The sequence below is a fragment of the Glycine soja genome, chromosome 8 (assembly GCF_004193775.1).
Source record: "Glycine soja cultivar W05 chromosome 8, ASM419377v2, whole genome shotgun sequence".
NCBI classification, from domain to species: Eukaryota; Viridiplantae; Streptophyta; class Magnoliopsida; order Fabales; family Fabaceae; genus Glycine; species Glycine soja.
Window position 1 is genome coordinate 22,522,039 of NC_041009.1, and position 18,430 is coordinate 22,540,468.

The window sequence follows — 18,430 nt, forward strand, 5'->3', positions numbered from 1 at the left end:
AAAAAAAGATAAAATTCACTTAAATATAAAAAAACAAAAGTCATTAATTATAAAAAAAATACTCATAGACACATTATGGATGTGCTCGATTCAGCAGAGAGAAATAAAATACCAAAAGACAGAAATGAGGTGCCAGAGTTTGGTACAAATGACTTACTTGGAAGAAAGTTAACTTTGAAGCTGGGTAGCCTGCACAGTAAATTTTCGTCTTCATACAAATAATCTTGATAAGTAAAAATCGACTATTCAACCAAAGTAATCAATTTTTTGTGATTTATAATTATTTTTTTGGTATTAGATCTACTCACATAATGACACAAAGATACTTTTGTGTCTCAATTTAATTCTGTTCTTCCTATTCCATTTATAACAAATAATTTTACAATATTATTTCTATTCTATTTTTCAATTATTTCACTTAAAACAAACAGCACAGCATGTCATTTAATTTCTACTCTACTTTTCCTTTTTCATATTATATGCCTTCTATTTTCATCTCCTCTAAATCAATCACAGCATAAAATTTACTCATTAAAAACACAAGTTATAGTTTAACAACTAAAAATCGGTAAAAGCACTAAAGTCACGAGTTTTTAAGAAACAGTTAAAGAGTTGAGTGTAGATTATGGTAACTGGTAAGGTTAAGAATGATAGGGAATCCTCTTAAGTCTTACTTATTCTTATCCAATTATTTTATTATTATCATAATTATAATAATAGTAATAAGAGTAGCTGAAAAGGTGTGAAATGATTAAAGCTAAGGGGGATGAAGGAGGGATAATGTCTGGAAAAGAAAGAAAAAAAAAAAGAGATTAAATTGAAAGCCGTGCGTGGACTGAATCCACCACCACCACACTCTGTTCTCTCACTCCATTAAGCTTCAGCTGCAGCTATCACTCAATCACAAACCCTCAAAGCTCTCATCTTTTTCCTCATTTCGTATACCCTTTTGCCTCAACAGTGCAATGGCGTCAACCCCAACACCCCGACCCCACTTTTCCTCCGTTCCCCCAATACCCTCCAACAACAACCAGCGCCACCACCATAACCAAAACAGGAGCCATCACCGCCGCAACAACAACCGGAACCGGTGGTCTTCTTCTTCCACCAGGTTCTATTCCTCACCTGCATCAAGTGCTGGTGCAGGTGCAGGTGTTCCCTCTGCTGCTGCCACTGCCTCTGCTGCATTTTCATCCTCCCTGAGTCCGTGGCTTGGCGCCCAGAAAACCCGGCTGGCGCCCGAGTTTTCCGGCCGGCGGTCCAACCGGAACCCGGGGAAGATGAACTCCGGCGGCCCCAGGGCCGTCCCCAACAATCAGCAGCACTCGAAGGCTGCCGAGGAGGTCCTGCATAGCCTCACCAATGCTGGTAATGATGTTTCTGCCATAGATAGTGTGTTGCTTCATTATAGGCTTTATGTTGCTGAGGATTATGTTTATTTGCTTAAGGAGTTTGCCAATACTGGTGACCTATTGCTAGCCACTAGGACCTATGATTTTGCTATGAGTAGGGCTACTGATAATACTTTCATGGGGAAGTTGACCAGCAACATGATTAGGACCCTTGGCAGGTTAAAGAAGATTGAGCTTGCCTTGGATTTGTTTGAAGAGTCTAGGACTAGAGGGTATGGAAACACTGTCTATTCCTTTTCTGCCATGATTAGTGCACTTGGCAGGAACAATCGCTTTTCAGAGGCGGTGAGTTTGTTGAGGAGCATGGGAAAGTTTGGCTTGGAACCCAATTTGGTTACCTACAATGCCATTATTGATGCAGGGGCTAAAGGGGAACTTACCTTTGAAATAGTTGTTAAGTTTTTGGAGGAGATGATAGCTGCTGGCTGTATGCCGGATCGGCTTACTTACAATTCACTTCTCAAAACTTGTGTTGCGAAGGGTAGGTGGAAACTGTGTAGGGATTTGTTAGCTGAAATGGAATGGAAAGGGATTGGGCGTGATGTGTATACTTATAATACATATGTGGATGCGCTGTGTAAAGGTGGACGGATGGATCTTGCCAGGCATGCTATTGATGTGGAGATGCCTGCTAAGAACATTTGGCCCAATGTGGTGACTTATAGTACATTGATGGCTGGATATTCTAAGGCTGAGCGCTTTGAAGATGCCCTAAATATATATGATGAAATGAAGCACCTGCTGATTAGGTTGGACAGGGTGTCTTACAATACACTGGTTGGACTATATGCAAATCTTGGTTGGTTTGAGGAGGCAATGGGTAAATTCAAAGAGATGGAGTGTTGTGGGATAAAAAATGACGTAGTAACTTATAATGCACTGATCGAGGGATATGGCAGACATAACAAGTATGTTGAGGTCCAAAAATTATTTGATGAGATGAAAGCAAGACGCATTTATCCTAATGATCTAACTTACTCAACATTGATTAAAATATACACTAAAGGTAGAATGTATGCTGAGGCGATGGATGTTTATAGAGAGCTAAAGCAGGAAGGCATGAAGACAGATGTTGTATTTTACAGTGCTCTAATTGATGCTTTATGCAAAAATGGTTTGATTGAATCTTCTCTGAGGCTGCTGGATGTGATGACAGAGAAAGGAAGTAGGCCAAATGTTGTGACTTACAACTCCATTATTGATGCCTTCAAAATAGGACAGCAGCTGCCAGCTCTGGAATGTGCTGTTGATACTCCTTTTCAAGCCAATGAGCATCAAATTAAACCTTCATCTTCTAGGCTTATTGTAGGTAACTTTCAAGATCAGAAGACTGACATTGGGAACAATGATGAAATCATGAAGATGTTGGAGCAACTTGCTGCTGAAAAAGCAGGTCTTACGAAGAAGGATAAGAGGAGCAGACAAGACAATTTCTTCATAGTGCAGATCTTTCAAAAAATGCACGAAATGGAAATCAAACCAAATGTTGTCACATTTTCAGCCATCTTGAATGCTTGCAGGTAGCAAATAACTATCCGATATTTGTTTTTGTCTTACACCATTCTATTTTATATAGTCACTTACATGTTACCCCAGAATAGAAGAGGTAAATGGTATAAGAATTATTTACTCTAATGTTGTGTGTTAAGGATGACCACACTAATCCTTTATTTGTAATGAGCAAATAGGATCTACATTAATTACATAGAATCAATCTAATTTGAGTGATAATGAACAAATCCCTAATTACTCTCTAATCATAAATACAATATCAAGATCTAATCTCACAAATGGAAATGGATTTCCATCAGCTTGAAATGGAAAGGCATAAGGTATTATTTATTCCCCCCAGGAATGTAACATTCACAGATCAATATCGTTCACACTTGTAGGTTCTGTGCCAGTGTTATTTTATATTTTACAGCTTTCTTTTAGTTTCTTTTTATTCCAATTAAAGTTACTTTAGATGGCTTTGATTAGATCTACTCTAAGGTTTCAGATTTCTTTTAAGCTAGGGTTTTATTGCTGTAATATGTCTTATTTTTTATTCAAAGAATAGGTCCAATTTTCTCAACTAAAACTTTTCTTCTATTTCTCTAATTATTAATTAAAAAACCACCCGTATTTTGTTGTGATTTATTTCACTTTATCCATCCCTTTTTATCCCCTAATTATGTTGAGTGCTACATCTTCAATCCTTGGGATTTCATCCTAAGTTGCAATTACTTCCTATCCTTTTGTTCAAACCATTACCTAGTCATGGGTGATGTATTCAATGTTCTTTACTTTTTGTTACCACCTATTACTCTTTTTGTTTTCCTTTATTTTTTGTAGGATGTACTTTGATAAATTCTCAAATAAATATACAACCAATTACTAAGTGTATAATTCAATGTGTTGTATGCAGTTGTTGTGAGACATTTCAAGATGCTTCAAAGTTGTTAGATGCACTCCGAGTGTTTGATAGTCAGGTCTATGGCGTAGCTCATGGGCTACTTATGGGTCACAGGCAAGGCATATGGGATCAGACTCAGACACTATTTGATGAACTAGAGCACTTGGATTCTTCAACAGCATCTGCATTTTATAATGCTCTGACTGATATGTTGTGGCATTTTGGTCAGGTAGAATTGAGTGATTAGAAACTTGCTACTTTTGCATCTGTTAATTTTGTAATTTGCTACTGCATGTGTTGTATTGATATCTCATTAGTGAAATGATTAGCATTGGGAGTTTGTAGGAGATGCACTCTTTCTTTACATTGATCTAACTTTTCCATTTTTTTTCTGTTTTTATAATAAATTGATTTTGACATCAGAAACTAGGGGCTCAAATGGTTGTGATTGAAGGAAGAAACCGAAATGTGTGGAAAGGGGGTTGGTCTACTGAATCCTTGGATCTACATCTAACGTCCTGTGGAGCAGCTTGTGCAATGGTGCATACATGGTTGCTTGAATTGCGTACCACTGTTTTTGGAGGCCAGAAGCTGCCTCCAATATTGAGGTTTGCATCTTTCCCTCTTAAGATTATTGTTATCCTTAATTGGATTAATGAGGATTAAAGTTTTAATCATAACCTTTTTGCAGTATATTAACTGGATGGGGCAAGCATAGCAAAGTAGTCGGCAATGGCACTTTAAGAAAGGCTGTCGAGGCACTCCTAAATGGCATTGGTGCACCCTTTCAGATTTCTGAGTGTAATTTGGGGAGGTTTAAATCAGAAGGACCTGAAGTAGCTGCTTGGTTGAGACAACCTAGCACATTGAATGTGCTGCTTCTCCATGATTGCATTGTTTATTCTCAACCAGTTGAGAGAAACCAAACATTCAATATACCATCTCTTGGTGCATTGTAGAGAAATTGAGATTCAAATTATGAATTGGAAAGCCAATTTTTGAATCGTGAATCATAATTTGTATTAAATTGTAAGGTTGAGATAATGAAAAATAACTTCAAATATATCATATAGATGATATATCAGTGTTCAATGTAATAATTTTAAACTAGAAATAGATAAAATAACTTGACAATGAAGTCTGATAAAAACAAAATTATTAGTTATATCTGAGTGAGTAAAACCTGTATCTTGAAAAGAATGGAAACAAGATGAAATTATCAAATAGAGTGCATGCAATGAATGAAACAAATAGACCAGTGGAATAATCAAATATGATATCATAAGTCTAGAAGTGCTCACTCATTCTTTTTCATTTAACCGTTTAAACATACTTGACTTTTTAAATTTCTTGTGAATGAAAAAGTAAAAGAAAAATTAATATTGTTGAATTGTATGAGTTATATTATAAGATTTAAAGTCAATCGATATTAATCTTCATCTTATGAAACAAGTTAATAGTTAGTTCAATTATATCAAATTGTGAATCATAAGATTCTAATAACCGGTAGAGACAAATATAATGTTAGTGAAAAGTCCTATCGTGCTTTACAGCCGGGATTGATCTTGAAAACCAGTGTAACGGGGGGAAACTGAAAAAAACGAATCAATTACAGATGATTGGATACTTGTCATCATCTTGCAACTCAACAGTGCCTTCAACCAGTGCACATGCAACAGGATTTGTGTAAACCAACCCAACAATTAGGTTTTTTTTATCGTCTTCGCTATGAAACGAGGCTATATCAATTTCATACTTCAGCCTCAGAAAAATTGTACCTAGACTCAGAATAAGATTAATATGAAGCTCAGAAATGGATGAAAATGATAATTTCTGTTATTATAATGCTTTTTTTTTTTTCTGGAAGACTAAAGTATTGATACTTGATATTCGTTATTTCTAGGCAGAGAAAAGAGAGAAAAGAAAAAGTATGATTCTTCATGTATCACAAGAAAAATCAACAGGAAGAGTGCATAATCATGAACTACTTCCAAGTATAATAATATCATAACTTGTATTTAAGAGCACAAGAAGTTATAAAGAATCAACACTGAGGAAGAATACTCACAAACTAGTAGTAAGAGAGACAACTGCTAAGTCCAAACACTTTACTAGAAATCTTGAATTTAACAGGAAAATAAGTACAAGACTTGGGCATTTACATCATTTACATACATATCAAACAAGAAGCTTCTTTACAACCCTCAATACCAAAGGAAAAAGAAAGAAAGAAAAGAGTGCGCGGATGATAACTATATAGTTATTACAAACTTACAGTAACATTTTGTCTGTTATTCTCTCTCCCAAGACCCAAAAAAATATTTACTATTGAATTTGTTCCCTGATTCAATTGACTCTGATATCTTCTTGTAACACCTCGATCGAATCACACTAGAATGAAAGAGATCTAGAGATTGTGCAAGCATGAGATTGCACAACTGAAGATGCCTTAAAAGAATTAATTGGTACTATCTATACTAACAAGATGCATCTACTTTTCGATAACCCATCACTTAAGAACTTCATAGTTAAGCAGCTTGGAGTAGTTATGAAATGAATGACCTTTTGGGAAATTTTCCGAAAAACGTTTGAGCAAAAACAAAGCATACTGAAAATTGTTGTGTTGTTGATCTGTGGATTCAGTCTTTGATCCTAGAAACAGACAAAATTGATTTTTGAGATCTCAGAAATGACTACTTACGGAAGGTTCTTACCGGTAGAGAGTTCTGACCGTAAAGTGTCACTACGTGAAGTACCGTAGTGTGAAAGCCGCCAAGAAGTAAAAAATCAGGGATATTACACTCCTTTTGGTTATCGTTTCAAAACTGTTGTGTTAGTTATAACAATTAATAGACTACTGGCTACTTCCTTTTCCTTATCATACGAAGCATAAGTACTTGTGTTTTGACGTCAGGTTGAAAACCACTTTCTAGCATTTTTGCGTAGACCTTATTTGCCAAGTCATCATTTTTACGTAAGCACAGCCCTTGAACAGCTGCGTTATAAAGAGTGGCATTTGGCATGGTCTGCTGCATAAAGAACAGATAACAGGGAGGTCAAATATATATATGTCAGACCAGAAAATAAGGTAAATTAATTATTATCCTAATTAAAATTTATAATTATTTGCCTCAAAAAAGACAATTTGGATCCAAAGTATTCATATATATAATACAAAGATGGTTTGCAAATGTTGCTGTGAGTGGCTTCTATTTATCATATCAAGACCAAGAAGTACTAAATTTAACTGTCTAGCAACTTTCTGAAGGCAAGGTTTTTTGAAAGAATTACTATCATCTCATAGGGATTTTTTAGAATGTTTACAATAGCACTTAGTACTAAATGATAACCTTTTTCATAATTCATATCATTTACAGTACACAAATTAAATGAAGAAAATTCATAAACTATTATCATCTCATTGTGATTTTGGAAATGTTTACAATAGCACTTAGAACCAAATGATAATCATTTTCTTAGCTGATATCATTTACAGTGCAAAGATTAAAGGCAGACAATTCATAAATTTTTATCATCTCAGGGATTTTTTAAAATGTTTACAATATCACTTTGCATCAAATGATAACCTTTTTCATTACTGATATCATTTACAATTCATAAATTAAAGGCATAAGATTCATAAATTATTTTGATGAAATATTTGTCTTGTGTGAAAGTAGTGCTAGCATAAACAAATCTATAAATTGACTGGTTAAAGTACGATCTCTTCGAAAAGACATTTTCAACTGAGCAACTATCACTCTATCATCTGTAATTCTCATAACAAACTAGACAAATATTGCTTAGAAATTTGAAAATGCTTTTTACTCACATTTAGGATTTCTTCTAACTCTTCCCAGAGATTTCCACGAACACAGCATCTAATCACGGACAGATAAGTAAATATGTTTGGACTGCACTTCTGGTGAACCATGTGCTTGTACACCTGCAGTGCAATTGTTAGCTTCCTTGCAAGCTCACAGGTCCTGATGACAAGATTATAAGACATTGTCAAATCAGACAGTCCATAAGCTTCCATCTGCCACAAAATTTCTATAGCCTTATCCCACAACCTAAGCTTTGAGCAAGACATTAAAACAGTATTGTATAAATGTATATTGAATTGAGATGTTTGATCTCTTTCAATCATCTCAAAAAGCTCAAGAGCTTTGTGATGCCTATCAGCCTTGTTAAGAGAACTTAGTAGAGCATTGAATGTATATGCATCTGGTTTAAGTTCAAAAGATTTCATGGTGTTGTAGACCTGAAATGCTTGCTTGAGTTCCCCTGCTCTTCCAAGTGAGTTGATTAATGCATTGCACGCAACTAAGTTCGGCTTAAGCTCATCCTTCAACATTTTGTTAAAGACACTTAATGAAGCATCCCATTTTCCCTCCTTAGCACATACACTAATGATAGCATTCAATGTATTGCTGTCGGGTTCAAATCCATTTTGAACCATTTCACGGTAAGCATAAAGAGAAAGGTCACTTTGGTCACATTGTACAAAACTATTGATTAATAGGTGATACGTGACACGCGTACCAGCACAGCCGTTTGCCTTCATACTCCTCCACAACCTTTCTATTTCACTCCAATTTTCAACATTTCTGCAGGTAGATATCATGGTGTTGTACACAATTGCATCAAAATCCTTCTCCACATCACATTCACTTTCTAGTTCTCTGAAGAATCTAAGAGCTGAATCACAACCGTGAGCTTTTGCATGTGCCATAAGAATCAAGCTATAAGTATGCCCTGTAGTTATCCCTTTTGCTCTAGTAAAATTGAAAACTTTGATTGAATCATCAAACCACCCATTTCTCATAAGGCTAGAAATAAGAGAATTACAGGCATGGATATTTGGAGAAATAGCCGATAATTCCATAGACCTAAAATACTCCATTGCACTTCTAATCTTGTTAGTTCTACTAAGCACCAAAATCCTACTAGACAGCACATTCTCATCCAACTCCTCAAGAAAAAGCGCCCCGTGCTCATTCATTAGTCCTATCCCCTCTATAGCCGATGGAGTAGTTTCAACAGGTCTAGAATCACGGTGTCCATCTTCTTCCACTTCTACTTCTCCCCAGGGAGGCAATTCCTCCTTGGCCCCAAAATATACAACCCCATTTGCTCTTCTTTCAACACTGTTGTCAAAATCATCAGTAGCCGCATCTTCCACTTCTCCCCAGGGAGGCAATTCCTTCTTGGCCCCAAAATATGCTTCCCCGTTCACTCTTCTTTCAACATTGTCCTCGGCGTTGTCATCTACACCACCATCAATTTCTTCTGCTTCTCCCCAAGGAGTCAGTTCTTTCTTGGACACAAAATATGCATTAACACCTTCTACACCTCTATCATCATCATCATCCAGTTCTACTTCTCCCCAAGAATGCAACTCCTCCTCGGACACTAAAGATGTATCAAATTCTTCTCTTATTTCAACATCACAATCTTCCAGCTCTACTTCTCCCCAAGGAGGCAATTCCTCCTTGGACACAACAGGGGTGGTATCAACCGTTTCACTTCCTTCAAAAACAACACTACCATCACATTCTTCTTCACACAGACCAAAGTCAACAACAGCAGCGACCGTGTCCCTGGACAGTGGAGTGGGCTCATGAAACCCTGTTGACCCAATTGAGTATTTCGATTGTGACAAGAAAACAATGCCAAGGTAGTTATCGCGTGTGCTCACATAAGCATTGGTACGAGGAAAGGGACAATAACAAAGCTTGTGAAGACAAGTGTGGAACTGAAACGGGAAACTCAACAAAAGGGGCATATCAATATACTATTACCAAGGAACCACCCAACAAAGCATGACCCAATATATGAAACGTTAAGAATTAAAAGATAAAGAGAAAAAAATGGAAACTTTGAGAAATGGAGAAAGCAGAAATCACCAGAAGCTGTGTGTCTCTGGCAGAGATGAGAAGAAGCTCTGGATAGAGGCGTGGTTTAACCCCTTTTATGTGAGCCGTTCGATGTGTGCCAGGTTATTGAATTTGGTCTATATACAAAAAATGTTCATAAATTCTCCTCAGTTTTCTACCTTTCATTTCTGCCACTTATGATAGATAGCAACCAATTAAATTTTAAGATAAATAGTCATTTTTGTCTTTTTTTACAAATATGCTTTAAAAGATGAATATACAATATTTAATTCCTAAAAGTGTAAAGTGTGATAAATATATTCGATCGTTAACTTTCGTCCGTCATCGTTAATAAAATAACCTACCTGACACGGAGAGACAAATTTGTCAGTGAAATGATTATCAACTTGAATTGCCAGTATAGGGACATATTTATCATAATATTTTTTTGACTTTTCGTCTTCCCATTTTGCTTACAACTACGTCAATGAAAGATGAAAATGTAAAATTTAATCCCTAAAAGTATAAAAAAGTACAACAAGTATATCTAAACGTTAATAATGAATTGTACACGAGAGAAGCTAGGGAAAAAAAGATTAAAAACAGTAAAATATAGCTCAAGATTTAAACTCTTATACTTTGATTATCTATTTATTTATCCATCTATCAAATTGTTAATTAGTTTTTTAATTAATCAATATAACTATTTATTTTCCAAAATAAAATAAATTTCTTTAGTTTTATGATATAAAAAAATTGAGATACCATTTAAAAAAAATGAAAGCCTTTTATTTCTTGAAATTTTTTGTTTCTTCAATTAACTATTAATCTTTATTACGTACTCTGTCACAATATACCAAATGAAATAAATAAAAGGTCGTTGTAGCTCCTGAATCAGCAAGAGATACAACTTTACGTTTCAAAGGCAAAGAATAAACCTTTGTATTTTTTTTTGTTTTAAAGTTAATAAGTGTTATCTTAAGTGGAAGTACATAAGATTTATCCAATAGATTCTTTCATATTTGAGGTATATATATGCATTTTATTGATTAAGGAAAAAGACTTATATTTCCACTTTAGTTTTATCTAGTTTAAATTTTGTGAGACTTTTCTTTTAAACAAAATAGTTGATTAAATTATTTTTTAAAAAATAAATTTGATCTCGCGGAACGGTTGCGTTTTTCTACTCAAAACTCTTGACATATTATTTTCAATCTAAATATATGGGTACTTATGTTGGAATTGAGATATAAAATAATTTTAAAGATTAAAAATGAGAAATTTAGTAGAAATTTGATAAAATTATAAGATATAAGATAAATTTATTTTTTAACAACAAAGATTAAGGTTAGACAAGGAAGTCAAAATAATAAAAATATATATATTAAAAGGAAATTTAAAAAATATATTGCATAAGTACTAAACGAATATGAACAATAAATTACAAACACATAATAATAATAATAATAATAATAATAATAATAATAATAATAATAATAATAATAATAATAATAATAATAATAATAAATAATTGGTCACAATCCTTTATTAACATTTAGATATACTTTTTATACTTTCAGGAATTAATTTTTCATTTTTATTTTTCAAGGACGTATTTGTTAGTGGAATGGGAAGACTAAAAGTCAAAAAACAATGTCATGACAAATATGTCAATATGCTGACAATCCACGTTGACAATCATTTCAGTGAAAAATTTGTCTCTTCGTACATAGGGTATTTTATTAATGGTGACGAATGAAAATTAACAGGCGAGATATATTTATCGCACTCCTTACACTTTAAGGACTAATTTTATATTCTCATCGTTAGGAGATACGTTACACATTGAAACACAAAAATAGTTATTTATAGTCAATTTTAGGTTGTGCACATTGCGGTTGCTCGAATGCTAAATTTATATCCCAATTATTATAAGAAAAATATTATAGTAGTATTATATGAAAAACATGCATAAATACCCCAATTGTTATAAGAAGATTTTTTTTTCCAAAAGAAGATATCTTCAAAGCGGGGGAAATCATGAGACTGTCAACATCTTTAAGGAAACTGAACCTCATTGGTAGAAGAAAAATATTTTACTTTCATACTCACCTCACTTTAAAGGCCAATTAGAAATTTAGAGTGCATTTATTTAAACTTTTAAAAAAAGTGTGTGTGTGTATATATATATATATATATATATATATAACAATAATTTATTTATTTTAATAGAATTTATAAAATCAAGGTAAGTTATTTTTTATTACAAACTAGTCGGTAACCCGTGCGCATGCACGGGTCTTTTGTCTAAATGATTTTCGATGAAAGAATAATAAAAAAGACATTATAAAAAGATAAAAGAAGCAACATTCATATTAAATAGTTGTAATGTCAAATTGTTTGAAGATAAATATAAAGATGTCTGAAATAAATATAAACAAACATTGTTTTGCAAAATGACACCATAGATTTTCCTAATCTATATCACTATCATCCCAATCAATTGCACGCCTGATGACAACCTCCCAGATCTTCTCAGCACGCCTATGATAGAATGAGAGCTCGTCTCCATGGCTAAAATCACCTTCTTGAAGGAATTTGTACCAAGGGAGAGTGACATACTTGTCACCGATGCCTTTGTCGAGCACAACTACATTCCATTGCAATGGAGGTCCGAATCTTCTGAGAATTGTCATATGATCACCACAGTGGATTAGGCATTGTGTGACAGAGGTTGGAAGTTGCTGCAGGGGAAAAAAAGTTAGGCATTGAAATTAATATTTGTATGGAAGATATATATGGATATGAATATTTTACCAGTGGATATGGTGTGCCTAGCATTGATTGGGTGATTTCATATGTCCAGATGTGTTTTCTTGTTGCACGACGCCTTTTGCATTTCTGCTAGTCTAATGGTGGAGTGAAGTGGAGGTCAAATTTTGCAGGGTGGTCGCAGGCCAGGAAATTTATCGTGACAGATTCATAAATCTCAGTTCTGTCCTCAATCTTGTTAGGCCATCAGCAAAGTGAAGTTTGCCTTTGTGTTGTCTGACTTGAATTTCGTAGGTTTCCCCATCATACTTAAATTCAATAATTTCAGGATAATTTGGTAGCCATTGGCGCTGATAGAAGCCTGGTATTTCTATGGCGTCCTGCAATGAGGAAAAAGTGTTTAAAAAAGGAAAACAATATCAGAAGCACAAAGGATAAAATATGGAAAGGAAGGCTTTGATTTAACCTTGTCACAATGGAAGGAAGCTTTAAACTGCAATATCAATAGTTGTCTGATAGCAGGCAATCTCAACTGCAGTGCAATGAGGAAAAAAATGGACTTAGCATTTAAAAAACATGCATATTGACTAATTCAATTGTCTGCAGGTCTAAATTGTTGTGTTGCTGCAATGTGGTAGTAATTGGATTTAACAGTTCTAATTTAGGATAATTAAAATAAGATAAGAGAAGATGCATATAATATAAGACGCGGGAAATTAGATACAAAACATGAAAATAAGGAATATAGAACATTGCAGAGATCAGAAAATGCAGCAAAAGCAAATACAGATATCATATGATCGAACATATAAGAAAATGCATTTCATGATTCGAATTAAAGGCCTAAAGCAAGAAACTTTGAAAGAGTAGAATCAGGATTATAAAGAGAATATAATAGATGATGTATATCAGAGATGATATGATCGAACAAATAAGAAAATACACTTCCCCCTTTGATGATAGCTGACTTCCCCCTGAAACTTGTAAGCTTGCTTGATTGCCACGTAGCAAAACTCGACTCACCTCAACACCTAAATCTAAAAGCCTAAGCCAATCGAATAAATAGAATAAAGCAACAGAAAACAGTCAAGACGATTGTCACACGAATTTAACAACCACAAAGCAAAGATGATAAGCAAAATACCTCTCTTTAAATTCCTGAATTTCCAATATAGGATGATTAATCAATAGTTTTGACGCCTTGAAGGAATTGTTCACTGAAGCTGGATAACTTCATGTAAATGCCAACAACAGCAACAACAAAACTTAGCTATTGAGTATCCAAATCAGCAAATAAAATATCATACTTACCCTGTGCATCTTTTATTCTGGCATGTGTCAATATAATAACCATCGGCCCATCATCCCCATGTTCATTCAAATAGGATAGGAACTGAGTACAGTAATTCTCCTAAAGTGTGCAAGACAAAATTTCACCACTACAACAAAGAAACAACATTACATCCATCACCTCATAAGGATAAGATAGACATAAGCACCATGCAAAATGAAAAATAAAATTCTCGACAATATAAACTCTAAATAACCAAATATACACAGGAGATAGCAAAAACTGTGATTAACCATAACCTCAAATCCTTCATTCTAAAAACAACCCTGGTATTTTTCGATGAAACATGCCGAAAGACCACCTGATCAATGACCCTAATAATATCTTAAACCACCAGAAATGAAAATAGATCATCGAAAAAAACCCAAAGAAGTTATGATCAAAATGAAAGCACAAATTGTGACTGTACTCACCAACCAACATGCCAGACACAAAATTGCTAGCAACAACATTTGCAAATTCAACAAATCTAAATTCCTTAAAAGGCAGTTCATGCAAATCAGCTTCTCTAACAACCGTCACTCCAATAAAAAATAACTTGTACTCATGTTCGCACACTCTAAATTGACCATCATTCTTAACAACTTTGAAATTATGCATAACATAAGTGCAATTCTCTTTCAAATCAGCTTTCCAAGACTTGAGGTGGTCCGATTTACAAATAGCATGAATTTGATCACCCTAAAATATGCAAACTATATAATCAATAAATGACATGAACAACAATCCAACAATCAAATAGAGAGCACAAAATATACCTCAGAATCAATAAAAACCATTTCCGCTTGCTCGGACTTGTTAGGAGTCCCAACGAACCAAAGATCGGTGATCCTAACAGCAAGCTTAAGCGTTTCTTTTGATCCATCAATAGACCTATTCTTGTTAGGAATCCTCGCCATAAAATTACATAGACCTGCCAATTCTAAATGAAAAATGTAATAAATCCAAAACCATGCAAATGCTATGTAAAAAATGATTGTCAAATTAGAATAGAAAATAATGCTAACAAAAAATAGAATAGCAACACAGACTCAAATGACACATGCAATAACATTTCAATGAATGACAAAATACCATAAAAACTATGATACTATTCGTTGAACTACTAAGCCAATACATGCAACAACCTGAACCAAAAAAGAAAAGCCAAATCAGCAAATAGCAGAGAAGCAGAAACAAAAATTATATCTCTGAACAAATAATATTGCAACCATCAACAAACAAATAGAAAGGCCGAAAACAAACACAACAAAGTTCAGCTTTTGGAAAACAGAATACCAACCCATCCTTAAACCACACATGCAATAAGATTTCCATCAATGCCAGCATACCACAAAAAGTATTACACTATCAATCAATCCAACGAACAATAACAGACAAATGGAAGCCAACAAAAAGAAAACTAAGAATTTGTAAATAATAAAAAACAGAACAGAACACCTGCCAAAGCAACATAAACATGCAGAAACCAAAATCACCAAACAACAAAAACCTGACAAAATCAAACATGCACAACACACAAACAATAATATGGTTAATCAAAAAACACACATGCACAACAGACGAACAATAATATGATTAACCAAAAACCATGTAAATACAATCCAACCATTGAAGCCAGTGATAAGAGACAAAAAACAAAAAAGCCAACTCAGCAAAAAAAGCAAAAAAACAGAACCAAACAATTATAGCTCTAAAGGAATAATACGATCAATCCAAAACCATGTAAATGCAATCCAAAGAACAATTGGCAAATGCAGGCCAACGAAAAGAAAAGCAAGAATTTGTGAACAATAAAGAATAGAACAGAACACGTGTTAGAAGAACATAAACATGCACTCGAACCTTCAACCACAGAAGAACGGAAATCACGAACTGGAAACCACAGCCTCACGCCAAAATCCTAAACAACAGAACAACTATATTGAAGACGAAAGCCAACTAAAAACAAATGAAAAAAGTGAAATAAATGCAATCAGCAGCTTGGAACTTGCTAGTGAAAGAAGTAAAAAACGCTACACAGAAGTCACGTACACCAACAACCACCAAAACTGCAAACGATAATCTAATCACTCAACAACACACCAAGCTACGTGGCTTAAAACCATAATCATAGAACCATAAAATAACACATGGCAGCAAGGTGGCAGAAAACCAACCCAACCTAAAAGGGCATAAATGACCAAAAAACAAAAAACTTGGACAGGTGTCAAGCTCTCAGCTATGGGTATTTTGACCAAAAAATCAAAATTTTGGACAGCTGTCAACCTCTCAGTCATGGATATTTTAGTATTTTCCACATACTTCAATTTTAGTATATAGATATTGATATTAAATATACTTTTAATTTTGAAAATTAATTATAACAATTTTTCAAAAGCTTATTTGAAAATTAAATATACTAGTAAAAAAATTAAACTGCTTATTTTTTTAAATAAAAGTGATTTTTCATGAAAAAAAGTTGAAACAAAACGAACTCAATCTTGCTGGCAAGTAATAACTTACTGTAATTCATTTACATTAGGAGCGAATTTCTTACTATTTTTTTATGCTAACGCATTTCTTACTATTGAACATAAAGCTGTCACATAATGGCCATTAATTAATGATATTCAAAGCATAATTTATAGTTTAAACTCCCTTCACTTCTCATTAAGCATAGAACCAAAACAACTCATTCATTCCTTCTGAGACTAATTTCTACAAAACATGTCTTATTTCAGACCCACCACAGCAAATGCTTCCAAAACCAACTTTGATGAGTTTCGGTAGGTGATTCAAATACGTGAGACTCTTAATGAAGTGATAGAAGATGATCAATTCCCTGATCCAGATTCTTATGCCCCTCAACAAGTTGCTATAGGACCTTATCATTATTGGCGTCAAGAACTCTATGAGATGGAGAGATATAAAATTGCATCGGCAAAAAGATTCCAAGAATAGCTACAAAACCGCAAGTTAGAACACATGGTTGACCAATTGATAAGGTTAGAACATAGGATAAGAGCATGCTACCACAGGTACTTATATTTTAATGGGGAAACGTTGATGTGGATGATGGTAATTGATGCCTCATTTTTGCTTGAATTCCTTCAAGTTTATAGCATTCAAGATGGAGCAATGATACCAGGAGTTTCATCAAGAATGTCTCACTTGATGGATTATGCAGGGAGGAAAATTGCTCACAATGAAATCTTGAAGGACATAGTAATGCCTGAAAACCAACTTCCACTATTTGTGTTGAGAAAGATGTTGGAGTTCAAATTCTCATCACTAGAATTAGCAGATGACATGTTGCTTTCAATGTTGATATGATTGTTCAAAGAACTTTCTCCTTTCAAGGTGATAGAGAAGGACTATCCAGAGATCATTGTCTCAGAGTGTGCACATTTGCTAGATTTTTTGTATGCCATGATTGTGCCTAAATTGGAAGAACAATCAGATCTAGTTCAATTAGAGGATCAACATAGAGATAAGGAGGACAATGAAAAATCAATTGTGAACTATGCCAAGCAATTTCTCAGTGAGGTTTGGAGGGTACTTTCAAAATTGGCTACAGCATTAATAAGCTTAATTATGAAAGTCCTACAATGTAGAGCCTTGAAAGTTATCATTTGGTTTCCTGGAATAGGAATTATAAAACAACCTGTTGAATACTTATTTTTCTCTCAGGATAAAGAAGCAACCAAAGCAGAAGATGGGAATTTGAGCTCAGATAATGTCATCAACAAACCACCCTTAATGGAGGAAATTGTTATTCCTTCAGTCAAAGAACTCTAAAAGTCCAGCCTTTGTTTCATCGCCACCAATGGAGACATATCAACTATTGGATTTGATGTAAAAACAGTAACACTGAACCTTCCAACAATTGGTTTAGACTTGAACAGTGAAGTGTTGTTGAGAAACTTAGTTGCTTATGAAGCATCTACTGCATCAGGGTCATTGGTTTTCACCCGTTACACTGAATTAATGAACGGGATTATAATTGGTTTTCACCCGTTACACTGAATTAATGAACGGGATTATAGACTCTGAGGAGGATGCTAAGATTCTTAGAGAAAAAGGGGTTATTTTGAACCGTTTGAAGAGTGATAAAGAGGTGGCTAACTTGTGGAATGGGATGAGCAAGTCCATTAAATTGACAAGGGTGCGATTCTTGGATAAAGTCATTGAAGATGTTAACCAGCATTATAATGGTAGGATGAATATCAAAGTTAGGAAATTCATGAAGCTTTATGTATTTGCTTCATGGAAATTTCTGACATTCCTTGCTGCCATCTTCCTCTTGTTCTTGATGTCCTTGAAAGTGTTCTGCTCTTTCTATAAATGCAATCACAGATGTCGTGCCAGTGTGACTAGATGAATCACTTGAGGAGTTATTATTTTTGCCTTGCTCAATTTTAGTGTTCTATGCTTTTTAGAGAAATAATAACAAGAAATATTATTAACAAAACACAACTGTTGTGCAAAATGAGTTACTAACAAGATTTCCAAGCGATAGTCACAATCATGTTAGTTGCCACAATATTCAATTTGAAAAAAATACTGCTTTAAGGGAAAATGAGAATACGAAGTAATTTTCAAATCTGCAATTCAATTTCTTTAACAAATAGAACAAGAA

At 34.2% G+C, this 18,430-nt stretch overlaps 2 protein-coding genes across 2 annotated transcripts; one reads left to right on the forward strand and one right to left on the reverse strand.

Annotated features, from left to right (window-relative positions):
* Positions 1-750: 750 nt before the first annotated feature.
* Positions 751-4,886, forward strand: LOC114422771 (pentatricopeptide repeat-containing protein At2g31400, chloroplastic-like). Its single transcript, XM_028389298.1, has 4 exons — positions 751-2,932; positions 3,820-4,036; positions 4,231-4,415; positions 4,499-4,886. Exons 1-4 carry the CDS (start codon positions 966-968, stop codon positions 4,764-4,766), a joined length of 2,637 nt encoding a protein of 878 aa, XP_028245099.1. The 5' UTR covers positions 751-965; the 3' UTR covers positions 4,767-4,886.
* A 1,003-nt stretch (positions 4,887-5,889) lies between these two features.
* LOC114422773 (pentatricopeptide repeat-containing protein At3g29290-like) lies at positions 5,890-9,807 on the reverse strand. Its single transcript, XM_028389299.1, has 3 exons — positions 9,717-9,807; positions 7,640-9,565; positions 5,890-6,836 (listed from the first exon to the last, which is right to left on the reverse strand). The coding sequence occupies exons 2-3, from the start codon at positions 8,810-8,812 to the stop codon at positions 6,669-6,671; spliced, it is 1,341 nt and encodes a 446-aa protein (XP_028245100.1). The 5' UTR covers positions 8,813-9,565; positions 9,717-9,807; the 3' UTR covers positions 5,890-6,668.
* Positions 9,808-18,430: the final 8,623 nt, after the last annotated feature.